Source organism: Hibiscus syriacus, unplaced genomic scaffold (genome assembly GCF_006381635.1).
Source record: "Hibiscus syriacus cultivar Baekdansim isolate YM2019G1 unplaced genomic scaffold, ASM638163v2 tig00013808_pilon, whole genome shotgun sequence".
Classification (NCBI taxonomy): Eukaryota; Viridiplantae; Streptophyta; class Magnoliopsida; order Malvales; family Malvaceae; genus Hibiscus; species Hibiscus syriacus.
In genome coordinates, this window is record NW_024062310.1 from 495,234 (window position 1) to 515,000 (window position 19,767).

Genomic DNA, 19,767 nt, shown 5'->3' on the forward strand with positions numbered 1-19,767 from the left:
CACTGATTTTAAAGAAAATAATATTTTGATCACTTATGCAATCGATTCATAATGTTTTGGTTATTAAAACGTTGAATGTCATTAATCTAATAACATGCCTTCTTAGTAAATATGAACTAGTTTTTTTTATTTAATTCTTAAAATTTTATATATAATATTTAATTTAATCATGAAACTTTAGATAAAACATCCATTTAATTTTTGAATCAAAATCAGTCACTGATAACTATTACTCACCATCATGGTCGATTGTCATTCATTATTATGGCTGGCAAAGTAAAACAAAGTTAACGAAAGAAACATTTAAATTTTAAAATTTTCAATGGAAAAATTGAATATCCTAACACGTTATATCACGCAAAACAAAATTGCATCCGAATAAATGTATCTTTATGTCATATAATTAAAATTAATTTTATTTATAATTTTTAATACTGCAAGAATCAACTTACTTTAGTGATTAAAAGAATTGTTATTGTTTCTAGAGGTCATGAGTTCGAACACCAACGATTACAATATAGTGATTGAACGTTTATTATCAAATGATTATGAATAATTTAGACATATATTATTTTGTAATCATTTCAACTTACTAAAAAAATTTAATACTATTCTCATAATTAGTTATCTAATGAATGTTATTCCCGTACAAATTGCCTTTAATTTATCTGACCATCTCTGTCGGTAGTAATGAAATATTAATTTTCTACTTTTATCACTGCAACTCTTGTAACCATGCAAATAAAATTCAGAGTATCCTATGCCAAGTAAACCTACTCCCCCTTCTTCCAATAAATTTCTTAATTAATCCCTTAACCTTGTTGTTTTGCCTGACCAGACCCACACGAGCAATTAATTATATAAAACACCATATTTCTCTCTCCCATTAACCTTTTTGAACAGAGTTTTAAATATGTCTCCAGTGCTCTCTGTTAACATGAACAGGTCAGCTCTTCTCTCTCACACAGTGCTTGTTTATTGGGTAACTTTTCATGCAAATTGCTGTTGTTGGTTGGTAGGTTCATGGGGTCTCAACTCCAACCCCCTCCCCTTTTCGTTATTTACAACTTGCTTATGGAATCTCTTTCATCTACAACTTCACATTCCCATTTTCAATAACATTTCTCTTTACCCAAAATCATATATGAAAGAATCGTTGACATGAACCTTATTATGTTACCGTGACAGATTATGTTATTAACGTAATAATTGCCATGCTGATGCAACAAATTCATATATCAATGATAACATGGTAGAGAATTTTGATTGATTTTTTTTAAAATTTAAATTGATATATTTTCACAACTAAAAAGTATAAATTCTTTTATTAGTATAGAGTTTTTATTAATATAGAGTGAATATAATGTAATATATGTTTAAAAGACTCTTAATGATTTGATAATGAATGCTCGTCCCCTGCAGTGCAGACATCGTGCTTAAATCCGAAACTTCAAAAAGATAACAATAATTCTTTCATTATTGAAGTTATTTGATTCGTCCATAATATTAATTTTTAAATATGAGTACGAGGACTAAAATAGTCCAAAAGGCTATATGAAAATATAGAGTAAGGGGCTGTTTGTTTGCCTCTTAATGGAACCATTCAGCGCGTTTGTTTGGCACCTCTGAATGATTCAGTGTTGACTGATTCAGCAAAACAGTGCTGAATGATTCAGCACAAAAGTACATTATGAATGATTCAGCACAGAAGTACATTCTGAATGATTCAGAACCATTATCAAACAGCATGTCACATTCAGAGCTAATTCATACAGAGCCTCTGAATCATTCAACATTTGAATCATTCAGCGCTTAATCATTCTGAAGTAAACAAACAACCCCTTACTTTACTTTAGGTTATGCCTTGAAAATATGGTGAATTTTTTTATCTTATCTGTTTATTTTAATATGTTACTGTTAGGTGTTCTTATCGAGTGAGTCAATCACGAGTGGAGCATTGCTCGACTCGTGCTCGTTAAAAAATTTTGTTGCTCGAATCAACTTGTTGCTCGTTAAGCTCGTTAAAATATTGCTCAACTCGTGCTCGTTAAACTCGTTGCTCGTTAAGTTCATTGCTCGTTAAGCTTGCCAAAATTTTTATCTTATTTTTTAAAAATAAGTAAAATCTACTAATATTATATAAAGATTAATATAAACATAAATTAATAAATTTAACCTTTTTTTTTCAAAATTGTGTATGCAACAAATTGAATAACAATCCACAAATATATTAAAATAATAATTAGGGTTTGATTTTTGGATGTAGTAAAATAATAATTATTGATTAATAATTTAGTATTTTTTATTATTTATTAAAAAATAATAGATTAGTCATTTATCATCTTTTTATTATCTATTAGTAAAACAATAATTTTTTGAATGAAATATTTTTTTAAGATAATTATAAAAAAAATTAACGAGCTACTCGTGAACTAATCGAGTACAACTAGAGTTAGCTCGACTCAGCTCGTTCAGGTCTCGAGTCGAGTTTAAGTTCGAATCAAATTTTTATTAAGTTTTGACTAAGTCGAATTCAAACTTCTCAACTCAATAAGCACCCTAGTTACTGTTAGTATTTATTTAGACCAATGACTTGGGTTTTACGAGTAAAGAGTCGTAAGAGAAAATTACCGTGGTAAGCACAAAAAGTTAGTTTGGAAGTGGAATAATTACTACTTCATGACTTGAAAAAAGGTGGAAGGTTTTAAGTCAAATCATGGATATCAAAATCGGATCGAATCGACCGGTTGAACCGCAAATCGGTGGCCTATCCGGTCCAGTTACCTGACAAAACCGGTCTGGCAATGAACCGGTTGAAAACGATAGAACCGACTAAAAATCGGTAAAACCGGAATGAACCGGTTGAAAACCGGTAAAATCGGTTTGAACCGCAGGTTCATTTTTTTCTTTTAAAAAAAATTAAACCAAACGACGTCGTTTGTTCAACGAGTCAAGTCAAAATTCGAGTATTGCTGAGCTCAACTCGAACTCGAAAACTTTAAAAGTAAGCTCAACTCGACTCAAAAACTCACGAGCTAAAAATTATCAAGTTCAACTCGAACTCGAAATATAATATTAAAACTTGAACTCGAAAAGGCTCGAACTCAAAAAAAAATTAGAAGTTCGATTGAAGCCTAAAATTTGAGCTCAATTGAAGCGAAAGAATAGTTCGTTCTGTGCTCACCAAAAGACTCCATGATTTTGAATGTCAAATTACCTCTATTATTTATAGAAGTAAGTTGTGATGTTCTCCTATGTTTCTTAGTCATGTGAGTTGTTTTGTTATTATATTTTTACTCTTTAAACTTTTGGGATGCTCTTCTATTTTTCTTAGCCATGTGGGATTGTTTTTAAAAAAAACTAAACCGAATGTCATCATTTGTTATGATTTTTTTAAGTCCCAATTTTATTTTTTTGGTTATAGTTATATAATTATATTTATTGTTTAATATGTTTTACCTTAAATATTATGTTGTAGTTGATTTGAATCATTTTATTTCACTTGATTTTATGGTTTTTAACTTATATATGTTATGATTTGTGATATTTTTATACATTTTAATATTGTAAACTTAAAAAAAGTGTTACAATATATATTAATATTATTTTGAATATTATGTAAAATTAAAAAAAAATTATATAAAATCCGGTTCAACCACGGTTGAACCCGATTAAATCAGTGAACCAGTACCTTCGCCGGTTCAATGTCCGGTCCGATTTTAAAAACATTGAGTCAAATTTAAGCATTGAATATGAAATTGGTTATTTGATCCTAATACATCTTCAACAAGATATCTCACTCTTTATGCCCACTCAACCCTCGATTCCTTGGTCTAATCATAAATTCCACCCCTCTATTTCATGGAATTTGAGAAGATAATTTATCTACTTTATTTTTTCAAAATTTGGTTGTTTAATTTTATCAAATTGACAAGTTAATTTTTTTTTCTGAAACAGACAAGTTGATTGTTGGTAAATATGTAAAATTTAACAGTTGACTTTTGTTATTGTTATTTTGGATGGGAATTGTTGAAATGTTGATAATTGTAAAATTAACGAGCTTCATGTTAACGATTTAACGAGAATGTTTAACAATGTTACTCAACTGGATTAATTTATCGAAATTAGACAATACCTATTTAAATATAACTTTAAACCATTTGACATTGAACGCTCACACCTCTGACATTCTTAGTGCTCGAACTAGAGATCCCAAAACATAACAACAATTCTTTTATCACTGATATCGTTTGGTTCGCGACGGTTGTTAATAGTTTTCTTAGCAAATAATGTACCAAAACTCTCTAGTTTGTTTACTTTTGCATATAAAATTTTAAAATATTTAACTATTTATTTTAGATAAACAAAAATTGAAGTTTTGTGGCATTGACCACCAAAAAATAAAGAAAAAGGAAAAAAGTGGCAAAAAAAAAATAGGAGAGGGAGCACGTGCGATCACATGGGGGTGGGAAATGCCACCACGAATCCACGATACATGAAGGCATTAGGCATAAAGCAGCTGGATGCTTCGGATGCGTAGCTGTCACTTAATTAGTGGAAGCCCCAGGCCCTGATGTGCCTGCCAAGCCACAGTGCCAAACTAAGTTATATATATATATATATATACATCTCCAAACTATAACCCTCTTTTTAAATTGGTACTCAAACTTTTTAATGTTTTAATTTAATATCCAAATTATGAGTCTCATTTTAAATTAATCCTTAAACTTTCAAACATTCTAATTGCATCCCTAAAATATGACCCTCTTTATAAATTGGTCCTTAAACTTTTGAATCTTCCAAATTTATCCCCAAATTCATAGTTAGTTTCAACCATAGTTTAACCTAATTTTTGTTATTTTCAAACATGTACTAATGTAATTTGGCCTAACGATTTTATTAACTAAAGATGTGTTAGTATATACATATAGTTTGAGATAAAATTGGAATATACAAAAAGTTTGAGGACCAATATAGAATGAAGACCAATGAAATTAAAATATTTGAAAGTTTAAGAACTAATTTAGAATGATAGTCGTAGCTTAGGTATGAAATTGAAATATTTAAAATATTAGGAATCAATTTAAAGTGAGAGTTATACTTTGAGGATATATGATGCAATGAACTCTTTTTATCTATATATGTATATTGTAAATATTTAATTTTTTAATTTAATTAAATACATAAATTTGAATTTTTTTATTAACCTAAGGTGATTATAAGGGATATTATTTATTCTAAAAACTCAATAATTTGATAATAAATCTTTAAATACCCTGCAATCGGTACTCATACCTAAAATTTCTAAGAGTAATAACCTTCCCTTTGGCCATTAAAATCGCTAAGTTCGTGCGAAATTGACTTTTAAATTCAAATAGTACTTGAACTTAGTTTAATAGTTAAAATAAATTATTTACAGTCAGTAACGAGATAATGTAAGTGTAAAGGTTTTCTTTAAATATATAAGGTAAATTATGTATTTAGCCACTTAATTAGTATTTTGATTTTATTTTAGTCATTCAATTACTTTCTTTAAATCATACAAAACATTACGTTTTGGTCAATCACTGTTTAAAATAAATAAAACTGCTAGCATGACAAATTTTATTTTATTTTCAATGAGAATGTAATATTATCTCATGATAACATGCGAGCATCACCATTCATTTTTAAACAACAGGTGAAAAAATAAAAACCAAAGTATAACTTTATGTATGATTTAAAAAAATAATTAGGTGAACAAAACGAAATAAAATAATTTAAATTCATACTTAAATAAAATATTTATAAACGAAACAACCCAACTATAAAATATCTTTTTTTGGATAAGTAGAATTGCATTTATCCAAAAGAATGCAGCCAAGCTGCTACAAACAAAACAAGCCACTATATCAGACCCCAATCATACACAATTGCCTATTTACAATATCAATTCTATTCATGGGACTCCTATACAATTTAATTCTCATAGATTCTTTAACACAACTAACAACAGTATCAACCGAGCGATGCACCCCTCGAAACTGCCTACGATTCCGCTCCTCCCAAATGCAGTAGATAAAAACCAATCCAGGCCAACTTGAGCATATGCACCAGCAAGGATTTGCCTTTAAGATTCAGCAACAACCATTGCAGAAGATCATTCCATCCAAGAGACGCCTGGTTAAGGCCACACAGAAGCAAGATAGCACACCAAGTTTCATTTGCAAAGGTACACTCAGAGAATATATGATTACGGATTTCCAGACCATAACTACACAGACCACAAACACCATCTATAGCTATACCAAATCTAGCTAATCTGTCCTTTGTAGGCAATCTATCCAAGATTGCCATCCATGTAATCAGAGAAAATTTTGGAACATGGCCAGAGAACCATACAAGACGATGCCAGCAAACCTTTTCACCCCTACTTCGAATCCTATCCCATATCCAGCTGGCTTTGATTTGATCCCAATTACCGTTGGAGCAGAACAAACTCGCAGCTTTATTCCTCATCTTAAGCAACCTTGATATGATCCAGCTAAAGTGAGCCTTGTATTCAACATTCCAGAAATCATCAGTTCTGAAATAGTAGGCATTTAACCAAGCAATACAGATAGAACCATCACCTGCCAATATTTTTTTGATAAGTAGGAGGCAACAAGCTTTACTCCAGTCAGTCAGACTTCTCAACCCCAAGCCTCCCTCAGATTTCAGGGAGCAAATCTGGTTCCAGCTGACCCGGGCACCTCTAGTTGAGGAATCACTGCCTTTCCAAAAGAATCACATGCACAATCTTTCCACATCTCTTATGACCCTTTTAGGCAAAATGAGTTGCCTACTCCAGTAGCTAAAGACGCTAAATAGGACAGATTTGATGAGCTGAAGCCTGCCCCCATAGCTCAGCTTCCTATCAGACAATTTGCCAAGTTTCTCTTTAATCTTAGTCAATAGAGCAGAGCAGTCCTTACAAGAAAGCTTTCTAGTGACCAGAGGTACCCCAAGATACTTAACAGGAAGCATCCCAACTTTAAATCCAATACCAAATTGAATTAGCTGGAGAACATGGTCAGTTAAACCACAAACAAAGAGCTCAGTTTTCTGGGCATTAAGCCTAAGACCAGATAGATCATAGAAAGCCTCTAGAGTACTTAAAACCCCCAACACAGAGTCCAAAGAGCCATGGCAGAACACCAAAAGATCATCAGCAAAACACAGATGTGTAAGAGAAATCCTCTTACATTTAGGGTGATATCTAAAAATTCTTTTTTTTTTGTAGAAGCATCCAACAAAGAAGAGAGAACATTCATAACCATGACAAAGAGATAAGGGGATAGTGGGTCTCCCTGCCTAACTGCCCTAGCCCCTTAAAAAAGCCCATAAGACTATCATTCAAGGAAACTAAAAATTGAGATGAAGTAACACAAGCCCTTATCCAATAGCAGAATCTTAAAGGTAAACCAATAGCCTCAAGCACAGCCATCAGAAAATTCCAATCCACATAGTCAAATGCCTTTTGTAAGTCAATCTTAATGGCACATCTAGGAGAAAGACTCTTCCTAGAATAACATTTGACTATTTCCTGAGCTAGTAAGGTATTATCAACAATGTTCCTACCCTTTACAAAAGCAGTCTGACTAGGAGAGATCATACAAGGAAAAATAAGAGACAATCTAGTAGTGATGATTCTAGTGATGGTTTTGTACACTACAGTGCAACAAGAAATAGGCCTGAACTCCTTGGCCATACAAGCATTCAGGGCCTTAGGGACTAAGACTATAGTTGTTGCATTAAATGCAGGCAGCAAGGAAGAGGAAAGAAAGAAGAACCTTATTGCAGCTAAGAAGTCACAACCCACCACATCCCAGGCAGCATTGAAAAACCAACAAGAGTACCCATCAGGGCCCGGGCTTTTACCATTGCCTTGTCTGAATAAGGCTTCCTTAATTTCCTTGTCCTCCACCTCCTTAGTAAGCATAACTTCAGCACCATCAGGAAAAGAGAAGTTAAGCAACTCCTTCAGACACTCCATAGGGGGGCTTTTAACCATTGGATCTGCAGTACCAATGAGATTAGTGAAGAAACTTACCAACTCATCAGCCATGTCATCAAAGGAGTCCAGGAACTGTCCATTTTGAGTTACTAAAACCTTGATAGTATTTTTCTTTTTATTTGATTCAACTCTTTGATGAAAAAACTTAGTGTTAAGGTCACCTTCTTTCAACCAATGCACCTTAGCCCTCTGTCTATAGAATTCAAATTCTGCAACCTCCAAATCAACCAATTCAGTATGGATCCTCCTCTCCTCCTCAATGTTCCTCTGATCAGTAAAACTTAGGTTGATCAATTGAATTCTTTCCAAGTCAGCCCTTTTACTAAGTACCATGTTTGAAATATCAGAAAACTGCTCCTTGTTGAGATTCTTCAATTTGGGCTTTAGTCTTTTCAGTTTTAGGAATAGCCTTTGCATAGGGTTCCCAGCACACTGCACTGTCCAAGACTCTTTGACAATACCCAGAAAATCAGCACTTGAGGACCAGCAGTTGAAAAATTTGAAAGGTTTAGGCCTTCTAGCCAATGCACCCCTCTGAGTCCAAATCACACCAGGGCAATGATCAGAAACACCCTGTGCCTTAAATTCTACAAACGAATCAGGGTAAACAGACAGCCAAGGATGGTTGACCAAAATTCTGTCCAGTTTACGAGCTAAGAAACCATCATCCTGCCTATTAGACCAGGTGAAAGAAGGGCCTAAGAATGGGTGATCCAAGAGGTCCAGGTCCTCCAAACAGCCTTGAAAATCCTCCATATCAGGGGAATTATGAACACCCAGAATCTCAAAATCAGAGCTCTCATCAGCTCGAAGGATAACATTAAAATCCCCTCCAACCACCCATGGAGAGGAACCAACCTCACTATCCAAATCCTTTAGATGATCCCAAAGCCCTCTCCTGGCAACCCTGTTGTTATTGCCATAAACAACAGTGATCAAAGTCCTGTGGCCATTAACAACTCCAACAATAGTTAGAGACTGGTCATTAGCCCTCAAGGTAGAGAATGACCATTGTTTCCTCCACATAACCCATATTCTACCACCCTCAGAATAAGCATAGTTATTTATCATATTCCATTCATCAGAAAAAGCAGAATAGAACTTATTAGCATTGATTCTTCTAATTCTAGTTTCTAAAAGACACACAACATCAGCTCCCAGGTTAATTAATCTGCTCAGAACCTTATGTTGCTTAAGAGGGTTATTAATCCCTCTTACATTCCAAAAGCAAACCAACATCAATTAACAGCAGGGCCAACTCCAACCCCAACCCCCGTAATCACACTACCTTTGGCTTTATCCACCAAATCTCTCTTCTTAGATTTAATTTCATTGAGCAGGATAACAACCCCCATAGAAGCTATCTTAGCCTTCCTTTTTCCATAAACAACACCTCCACCAACCAACACATCAAGTTTACTGGAAGAGCCAGTATTCTTTTTTTCCTACCTCTAACCTTTTTCTTCTGGACCATAGAGTCCTGCAGAGTGGGAAAATCAGGACCAACATCCTCTAGTAAAGCTTTATGAGCAACTTCCTCAGCCAAGGTAGAATTAGGCAAACAATCAAAATCATCAGCAGCTTTATGAGCTATTTCCTCAGCAAGGATAGAGCTAGGCAGACGAACAGAATCAACAACAGTAGCATCCAGGTTTACAGCGATATCACACATCTCCCTGCTAGAGTCCTGTATGATAGTACCAGATTTTCCAACCTCCTGAACTTGGCCAACATGTACCTCTTGCAAAGCTGACATAGAAGTCTCCTCAGTCATACCAACAACCAATTCAGGACTAGGACAGACAACATCAGCAGTAGGTATGGCATTACCTGAGGATCCAGAAGGCAAAAAACCTGGATCCAACTTCTACTTATCACAAGGGGAAGAAATAGCAGTGCCATTTTTCTTCCAGACTTGAACCTCCTGCTTCGGCACAGAATTCTGCCTAGCAACACACCTGCTGGCCACGTGACCAAAAGTTTTACAAATAGAGCAAGCCCTTGGTAATCAAGGGATAAAGACACCAACCCTCACCGTTGATCCATCCTTAAGAATTACCTGGACCTCATTCGGTATTACAGACCCCACAGAAATTTCAATACAAACTTTTGCATACTCTAATCTTCCCCTAGAAGTAGTAATGGAATCCATGTATAATGGATTGCCTAGGGCACTAGAGATATAGCTAAGGCCACTTCTAGAGTACAATTCCAAAGGTACATTATAGAGCTGAACCCACACAGGCATATGAGAGAGATCGAAATGAAGTCTCTGCAAACAGGGTTCCCAATTCCTTAAAACCAAAGGCTTATTCTGGACATGCCAAGGTCCATTCTCAAGCACCCAATCTCTAATAGAAGCATTCCCAAAAGAAAAACCGTAAAGATTTGCACCGGCAAGACTAACCTTTACAGGAGAAGATTTCCCCCAAAGAGAGTTGATAATCCGCTGCATCGAATCGAAATTGGGAGCAGCACCAATAAATTGACCCACAACCGCGAAATTCCATTCATCTATTCCATTCAGCTATTCCAACTATAAAATATCATTTTGAACCTAAATATATACTTTTCCAACACATATAATAATCAAACATCTCTCTTTATAGTAAATGAACTAAAATTAACATTTTATTATGGCAAAGAAACTTCTAGTAAATTTTAAAGTACCAATGTAGTATTCAACTAATGCTATAGGAGTTCGTCAAATAATTGGACTAACATTTATCTTATTTTTCTTTAGTATTATTACATCGTTTATAAAAAAAATAACTCCACTAATAAAATTAAAAAAAACGTTGTGTATTGTTTTTTATCTACTATTTTTAAATTCAACTAAAAATATACAATGACGTGGATTTAAAATTTTCATTTCATACACATTAAATAGTTATCTATGTTTTCTAATATTTTTACATATTTTTTTACTAGTCTTTAAGTGGTATAGGCTTTCGATTTTGAACAACTACAAGTGTGAATGGATCGTGATAAACTTGTGAAGTTAATCTTTACCCGATCATAGACTTTAGTTCTCTTCCACTAATAAAAACTACCTCAGATTGACTAGTGCATATGTTCGTTTTTATTTGGTCACGATAATTCGACATTTAACCACTTATTTCGAGATATATATGGATCTTTATATTATAAAATAATTTGTAATTAAATTATTAACTTGAAAAAAATAACTTGTAAATTAGACCTATACCATCGGTACTTAATCCAAATAATAGTTTTAATAAAATATTAATTTTAAAATGTTTTTAGTAAATTAAAAAGTTTGTAAACTTTTAAGAACTATTGTTTGATATGTTAATTGATAAAAAACCATTTCTACAAATAATAATAACATAATATCAAATATATTTAAACAGTTTAGAAATATATTTATTATATTTAAGCATGCATTATGAAATTATATTTATTAAATAATAATTTGTTTTTAAAATGAAAATCAAATTCTTTTATATTTTTAAACTTACAAAAAATATTTTAAAATAAAAACCCACAAATTTAATCCAATATAAACTAAATAAAAACAAATCTCACATCCGATTAACGACTTCCTCAAACCAACAATTATTCTTGTCATTTAAAGGACAATCCAAAGCTATCTTGTCCGTCTGGCCTCTGTTATTCCCAGAAGGAAAAAACAGGAAAGATCCAACATATTTTCCCACCCCCCAAACACTTATTTCCCTTCCTTTCCTTTCTGGTGTTCCATTTCCATTCGTCAAGAAACCGCGTTTCGCTTTGAATGAAACCCAAAATAATAACCAGCGAAAACCGTGTTGATTAACCCAAAGTCTTGAAACTTGGAAGCTCTGTTGCTTAATCTTTACGAGCATCACTTTCTTTCTCGTTTTCCCTTTCACCGAATTGCCAATCATCTGAAATTTCTTTGTCAAAGGAACTCGGAAGTGAAAGCTAAAACTTGAACAGAACACACTCGTCTGTCTTTTTCTTGTCCTGTTTTTTGGAAAAAAGATAATGCGTTCCGTTTTCTATGTCGCCGCCGTTTTGCTTCTTCATTTCTCGCTAACGGCGACATTTTGCGACGGGATTCGGACCATCGGAGGGGGAGATGGGTCCGGGTTCGAGTTCTCGGAGGCACCGGAATACCGTAACGGGGTGGAATGTCCTGTTTCTGCCAACAAAGAAGTGGTTTCGTCTTGCGATCCGGATTTGGTCCACGTGGCGATGACGCTGGACTCCGAGTACTTGCGTGGATCAATCGCCGCCGTCCACTCCGTCCTCCGGCATGCTTCGTGCCCCGAAAACGTCTTCTTTCACTTCATTGCCGCCGAGTTCGACCCGGCGAGTCCGAGAGTCTTGAGCAAACTCGTCCGATCCACGTTCCCATCACTCAACTTCAAGATCTACATCTTCAGGGAAGACACGGTAATCAACTTAATCTCTTCTTCAATCCGTCAAGCCCTCGAGAACCCACTCAACTACGCCCGGAACTACCTCGGAGACATCCTTGATCTCTGCGTTGACCGAGTCATTTATCTCGACTCGGACCTGGTCGTCGTCGACGACATTCACAAACTCTGGAACACGACCCTGACAAAGTCACATGTGATTGGCGCACCCGAGTACTGCCACGCCAACTTCACGAAGTATTTCACGGACGCGTTCTGGTCCGACCCGGTGATTTCCCGGGTATTCCATTCGAGGAAGCCGTGTTATTTCAACACGGGGGTCATGGTGATGGATTTAGTCCGGTGGAGAGAAGGGAACTACAGGAAAAGAATAGAGAATTGGATGGAAATTCAGAGGAAACGAAGGATTTACGACTTGGGTTCGTTGCCGCCGTTTCTGCTCGTATTTGCCGGGAATGTGGAAGCCATCCATCACAGATGGAACCAACATGGCCTCGGCGGCGACAATGTACGAGGTTCTTGTCGGGTGTTGCATACCGGTCCGGTGAGTCTGTTGCATTGGAGTGGGAAAGGGAAGCCCTGGGTTCGACTCGATGCCAGAACCCCATGTCCTCTCGATCATCTCTGGAAACCCTACGATCTTTACAAGGGAAGTTTAATCAAAGATCAGTCTTCTTTTTCTTCTTCCATATTCTTGGGATTTTCTAGTTATTTGTTATGATTCTTTTCTTTCTTCTTTACATTGTTACGGAGCTGTATACAGATTTGATTTCTTTTTTTCCTTCTGGGTTATTCTTTTGTGCTCTCAGCTCTGCATATGGGTATTAATTCCTTCCGTTCATTCCATGGTTATTGGAACAATTTTTGGTTATGTAATTGGGGAAGACAACATTCCTTGGAAAGGAATAACGTTTAGTTGTTCATTGTTTTCTCAAATTTCGCTTTCGTTCACGGGACGCACTCTTTTTACCAGGAATTTCTTATGAACTCGGTGTAATAACACTTTTGATCCCCTCAATGTTAAGTCAACGTATGAAATGATTACACATCGGTATTAGAGTTCATAAATGAAGATTACCTTTATTAGTGAAAGCAATCCTTTTTCAAGTCACGTTCCAAAGTAAGACATGTATCTCCTTCTCATTTGACGTTAGACTCATCTACTAGTTTCTTTTGCATGCGTGTCGGTCCAACACAGAGTCTTGAGCATTTGAGATTCTCCGTGTAAACTAACGTCAACTACAAGATGGATTTTAATCAATTCATCCCTTCAACTAACTTAAATTTTTTTAACTCGAATATTCCTAGAATGAAACGTCACATGGAGATTTCCGGAATATTTCATAATACAGACGAAGAAGATGAATTTGTCTATAATGGAATTGTAAATTTATTTGTTAGACTGTCTTAACAAGCAACCATAATAAACAAACAACTTTAGACGACCGTTGATGGGTCTATTTTTATGGGAGTGAAGACTTCAACTACCCGTTTTCCTACATGACCAGAAAGAAATGAATATTGAGGCAGGCAAACATAAATCAACCGCCAAGGTTTTTACGAATCTTGGCAACATCCTGTGGACTGATTTGAAACGCCTTTTCCAATACCACATCAGGAATGGGCGGACTCGACGCGAAAGCGGCCCTTGAAGCTATTTGTGCGCCCGGGTTTTGGCTACTCAGGCCCGAAATAGCCAAAGCCGGTTTCCTCAAGTCCGTGTTGTAAAGAAAATGGATCAGTCCTTTGGGGAAAACGAACGAGTCACCGGGCTCAAGCCTCTGAGTGAAGAGATGATTAGAGGTATCCACAAAGCCCACTAGAATAACACCCTGGAGACAAATGGTGACCTCCGAGGCCCGAGGGTGCGAATGCGGCGGAACGAGTCCGTTACCGGCTATGTCGACGCGAGCCATGGTTATGCCCATTGTGTTGATCCCGGGCAAATTAGCAAGGGTGGTGAGGGTGACACTGAATCCGAACACGTTCGCCTTGGTGTCGCCCGGTTTGGCTAGAGCTGAGGTGGTGAAGTGAGAGGACAAAGCTAGGATTGGGTTGAGACAGGGTGCACCATTGAGGTATAGAGGGGATTTTGTGTCTGCAATGCAGTAGTCTTGGAGTGGGTCCGGGTCGGGTTTAGCTAGACCCGTTAGGAGAGTTAGAGAGAGGAATATTTGAAGAAACAAAGAGGAGGTATTCATGGTGAAGTTTGTTACATTATGTGAGTTTGAAGAAGCAGATATATATAGTGGATTTTGAGGCAGTGATAGTACGTGGAAGCGTAGATTGAGTAGCTTAAGAGGCATTGGAGGAGAAAGAAACAAGGCAAGTTAGAGAGCCCCTAGGGACCATGGCATGGGTTATATATGTTCCAAATTCACCGGATAGCACATCACCCACCATTCATGTTTTCAACTATATTCCTTTAATCACTGAGATAAATTAATTCATGTCATTACAATATTATTTTTTAATGTTAAAATCACGGATCTAACGTAAAATTTTATATAAATGGTAAAGTTGTAATTTTACATAGAACAGTAGAGTTGGCCGAGCTAGTGAAGAGTTTGAGCTCGATTGCAAACTTAATAAAGACTGAAGTCGAATGATTAAGCATTGGCTAATACTTCCAAGTTCTAACCTTTACCAGTTCAAACCCTTCGTTAATTTTAAATCAATATTGATCTTATCGAAGGTTAAGTTCATTTAATTATTTTAAACTAAAACTATAAAACCATTGAATTATTTTGAATTAAGAACAAATTTCAATACTATATAAATTTTAGAGATTAAAATTATTATTATACCAATTATATCATTATCTTCATTAAGTGAATAGTCAAAATTAACGACATAGTTCTAAAATAGAAACAAAACGTAATGTTAGATATACGTTTACCAAACAAATAGTTGGGGTAGAAGAATAGAAACACGAGAACAAGTAGGATATCAAACAGAACATAAAATTAAGATTATTAGATGAGCGAAAATAGATTAATGAGGTTAACTCAGTAATTTTTTTGGAGAAATATCTTCTCATTTTTATTGTTAAACTCAGTAATATATTTTCACTGATATAACGATTATAAATCTTTGAAAAATTAAAAGATTTTTTTTATAGAAGCCACTAATTTTATTCAATATAAGAAATATTTCAATTACAATAAAGATTTACAATCATAATCATAAACTAAGCATATGATTAGGACAATTTCCTATAATAATTGAAACAAAACAAATAACTTAAGATCACATAAGGACCATACAAGGAAATGTTAAAATCTAACCAAGAAACTCGAACACAAATAAATACAAAACATATATGATCGCATCTTCAAACGAAGTACAAAAAGGAATCAAACTACAAATCAGACTTGTGAAAAAATATCCATGAATCCTAAGTTCCTTACGAGTATCCAAATTCAATCTGATGGTTCAAAATAGGGAAGATCAACAATATAACAGATAAGCGTCATCTTGATCAATCGCGATAATGTCAAATCAACCCTTAGAAAAAAAGATAAGTGAAAACAATGGTCTAACGACCAAAAAAACATACAAAAGGCGGAAGAAAACGTATCATAAAGACAAAAGAAAAATATGCCATAAAGGCAGATAAAAGTGTGTCATACAAGTAGTTTTATAGCAATAAAGAATATCGAGGATTAACAATTAATATTAAAATTGGTGTCGTCATCGATCAATAAAGATAAAAAAAGAATGATTGGTGTACCGATAAGAGAAAACTCTAAAACTGATAGTTAAAGGGATGTCAAAAATTTCAATTGTAAATATAAAAGGATCATATCTCATTATAAACATATACAATAAGTGAAAACGGTTTTATATTTTCAATTGTAAAATTAAATTAAAATTTCATTTACACGATTATAGCAACCCAAAATTCATGTATTGTATTATATATTAAATCCAATTTTATATATAATTTTGAGATCAATCCCTTTACTTTGTTTTATAAAATTTGAATTACAACAAGCTATAAAAACAAATATGAAAAAGAATGGTGATTAATGTAGCGGGAGCAAGGCAATAGTTTTCATTATCTTTTTAATTAAACGAAACTGAAATATCAAAGGTCCAAATCCCACCACCGCCACCACAACAACCACAAGTCTCCTTTAAGTTTGATTTAGTGAGTTGTGTGATATTTAATTCAGCAAAGCAAGTGGCTGGTTTCCTTATCTCTTTTACTTCACTACTTTCCAATGTGGACCCTTCTCTTATACTCATATCCACTGTTTCAAATCCCAACCATCTTCTCATCATCACCCTCTTTTCTCCCTGATTTTGACTCAATTGTTTTCCGGTTACCATTATTAAAATTATTGTCCCGATTCTGTAGTTAGATCTCCACTTTCTTTTTACTCAATGAACCCAACTTTTCCTTCAGGCTTCAAGCTTTCATTATCGTCCCAATTAACCTTTTATCCAAAGTGTCATATCTCTACCTTAAAAACAACTCTTTTCCCACAGTAATTACTCATGATAATATGATATTAACAAGTTTCAAAGGTAAATAATCTTTGGGTTCTTTTGTTTTTGATTTGATGATTGAGTTTTTTTTCTTTTTTCTTTTTCCTATTTGGTACTTTCCACAAGTACTAGAAAGAGACAGTTTTTCATTTTTAATATGAGAACTTAAATCATACACAGACACGACCACATGCCTTCCATTATTGGTTTTCTTTTAAGTGTCATATTTGGTTTTCAATTTTTTCCAGGCTTCTCTTGTCTTTATACTGAGTTGCTTCTTCTTTGGGTTCTTTTTTAGTGATCCAATGGACATGGACAAATGAAGCCAGCTGCCGGGCTTGATGTGTTAGCTTTGTGAGCTTGAAGTTTTCTTTGTGTGCTTTTTTATAGAATTTGATGGCTTCAAGTAAAGAATTTAAGGTACTACACTTAGTACTTTTGGTTTTTAATTAACCTTCTTCCATTATTGTTGCTTGGATTTAATTTTGTTTTGTTATTATTGGGTTGTTGATTTAGTTTTGTACTTCATAATTGCTTAAATTCTGTTTGTTCCTTCAGAAAATGCTCTCAATTTGGGTGTTTTTTTTAACGTGAATAGATAAAGGCAATGGGTTCTTCAAATCCAGCTCTTGAAGTGTCGGTTTCTTTTGGTAGATTTGAGAATGATTCACTTTCTTGGGAAAAATGGTCGACTTTCTCCCCAAACAAGTACTTGGAAGAGGTCGAGAAATGTGCAACTCCGGGTTCGGTTGCTCAGAAAAAAGCTTACTTCGAAGAACATTACAAGAAGATTGCTGCAAGGAAAGCTGAGCTACTGGCTCAAGAGAGGTCTGATGAAAGAGATCCGACTCGTAAATCGGAAGGCGATGAAGGCGATAAGCAAGAAATTTGCTTGTTAAGTGAGGTTAATGATGTTCAGGAGACTGAAATTGCTACAAAATGTCAAGATTCATGGGTTGAGGAATTGAACGAGAGAATAAATGGCATGGTGGAAAATGAAGAGAAACAAGAAACAATGGGGAGCTTAGTTAAAGTTCCTGTCTTAAATGAACCGGAAGAAACTTCTCCTGAAGAAAAAGCCTTTTTGGTGAAGAAGGAAATGGAAACTCCTTCAAAGGGGTCTCAAGATGTTGTGGAGTTATCATCGAGATCGGAAAATGCCGTCGAAACCACTCCCGAGATCAAAGATAAAAACTTGAAATTGGGTCAATCTGCAAAATCTCATAAGGTTAGTTTACCATCATCATCACAATGTCCTTTTTTAGTCAATTTGTGTTTTGGAAAAGCTCGACTCAAGTGAATTTATTGTGCTTGCTTGTCTAGATCACAGCATTGAATAAGGAGAGGAACGATTCGAGGATGAAGAAGAAACCTGCCTCACCTGTGACTTTAACACCACAACTTTCTACATCTAGAGCATCAAAGACAACATTAACTCCTATCACGATGTCTGCTTCGAGAAGTCAATCAAAAAGAGGAACTGCATTATCTTATTCTTCCACCAAGATCAAGAATTCTTCTGTGGTACAAAGCAAGAAAGTGGCTCCTAGATCCTTGCACATGTCCCTTAGGGTAGATCCCTCAAGCCCTGACCCGGCTTCCCTTCCTGCAACAAGGAAATCTTTATTTATGGAGAAAATGGGAGATAAGGACATTGTTAAGCGAGCATTTAAGACGTTTCAGAGTAATAATAACCGATTGAAACCTTCCTGTCAAGAACAATCTGCAGCAGCAAAACCGGTATTATGTTGTCATTTTAGAATTTTAATCCTTAAGATCTACCTGACATTTCTATTACTACATAAATTCACATTCATGCATCTTTTGTTTCGATTTTTCTTGCAGGCGCCTGCCAAGGGAAGAGAATCAAGGGTTCCCACTTTGACGACTCCGCAAAAGGAGAATGGAGGGTAAACTTCTAAATCAAAAGATGACTAATGCATACATACTTGCATCAGTGGATTTGCATGCTAGTTGAGTCCTGATATGGATTTGATCTTTGGATATAAACAATGTATCAGTATCTGCTGAACTTTTTCATACAACATGGTATTTGTCATCATCGATCGACATTCGCATTAGACAAGTTTTGGAAGCTTAAGTAGTTCTGTTAAAACTGATAGTAATTGGTTAATGAGTGTCAAAATATGAAAAAGCTATCTTTGAGCATGTGAGGACTCAAATATGTGTGTACATAAGTTGGCTAGTGTTTCCCTTTTTTTTTGCCCCAGCTGAAGCACTTATTATCATATCATTACCAAGCTTTTTGTCATTTCTGTCTGATCCCTTTTTTCTGCATCTTTCTTTTTTTTTAGGCTGAAAAAGTAGAAAAGGCAAAAAGAAAAGAAGTGAGGACTGAACAATTAACAAGTTTTTAATTGTTGGGTCACTGATATGTAGCCAATCATACCGCTTTAAAGGAACATTGTTGTTTGAGAAGTCATTTATTTCAAGTACAATTTGCTTCTTCATGGCCTTAAGTTGCCAGGTCCACATGAACTTTCCTGGGTTAAAAGTTCATGCTATCGTTTTCTCGACTTCACAAAATAGTTCTTAAAATATTACTTCCGATAATTATAAGCAGAAGTTTTGCATGTGCCTGAAGCGTCCATCGTCCCGAGATTTCTTCATTGTTGCATTAATTGATTTGAAACAGGTCTTCTAAAGTCGGTAGCATGGAGAAAAAGAATGCTAAGGCTGCTCCATCTTATTCTGGCTTGAAAAGTGATGAAAGAGCCGAGTGGAAAAAGGAGGTATGCAATGATGCTCCTCCCTTCTCTTCCCATTTGTAACACATGCACGATTTGTTTTGATATGGATTCACATTGTTCGTCATTAACTAGAATCTCGACG

General features: G+C 35.1%; 3 protein-coding genes across 7 annotated transcripts in view; 2 read left to right on the forward strand and 1 right to left on the reverse strand.

Moving 5' to 3' along the window:
- The first annotated feature begins 11,742 nt into the window (after positions 1–11,742).
- Positions 11,743–13,201, forward strand: LOC120206501 (probable galacturonosyltransferase-like 9). Its single transcript, XM_039206140.1, has one exon. It carries the CDS (start codon positions 12,026–12,028, stop codon positions 13,139–13,141), a length of 1,116 nt encoding a protein of 371 aa, XP_039062071.1. The 5' UTR covers positions 11,743–12,025; the 3' UTR covers positions 13,142–13,201.
- A 657-nt stretch (positions 13,202–13,858) lies between these two features.
- On the reverse strand, positions 13,859–14,622 carry LOC120206503 (germin-like protein subfamily 1 member 1). Its single transcript, XM_039206141.1, has one exon. The coding sequence runs from the start codon at positions 14,619–14,621 to the stop codon at positions 13,962–13,964; it is 660 nt and encodes a 219-aa protein (XP_039062072.1). The 5' UTR covers position 14,622; the 3' UTR covers positions 13,859–13,961.
- Positions 14,623–16,806: 2,184 nt separating this feature from the next.
- Positions 16,807–19,767, forward strand: part of LOC120206500 (protein WVD2-like 7) — a 4,086-nt gene continuing 1,125 nt past the window's right edge. Inside the window, exons 1-5 of one of the 5 annotated variants that reach the window (XM_039206139.1) lie at positions 17,032–17,334; positions 17,513–18,142; positions 18,238–18,654; positions 18,760–18,824; positions 19,571–19,667. In XM_039206139.1, coding sequence (XP_039062070.1) covers positions 17,311–17,334; positions 17,513–18,142; positions 18,238–18,654; positions 18,760–18,824; positions 19,571–19,667 — 1,233 coding nt within the window. In that variant the 5' untranslated portion in view covers positions 17,032–17,310. Of the gene's footprint in view, positions 16,954–17,030; positions 17,335–17,512; positions 18,143–18,237; positions 18,825–19,570; positions 19,668–19,767 lie in introns of those variants that run through there. The other 4 variants (XM_039206138.1, XM_039206135.1, XM_039206136.1 and 1 more) reach the window with 4 other exon arrangements.

Excerpts from the sequence above, each read along its gene's own strand:
- LOC120206501 (XM_039206140.1), top strand. The coding sequence starts at position 12,026 with ATGCGTTCCGTTTTCTATGTCGCCGCCGTTTTGCTTCTTCATTTCTCG.
- LOC120206503 (XM_039206141.1), bottom strand. The coding sequence starts at position 14,621 with ATGAATACCTCCTCTTTGTTTCTTCAAATATTCCTCTCTCTAACTCTC.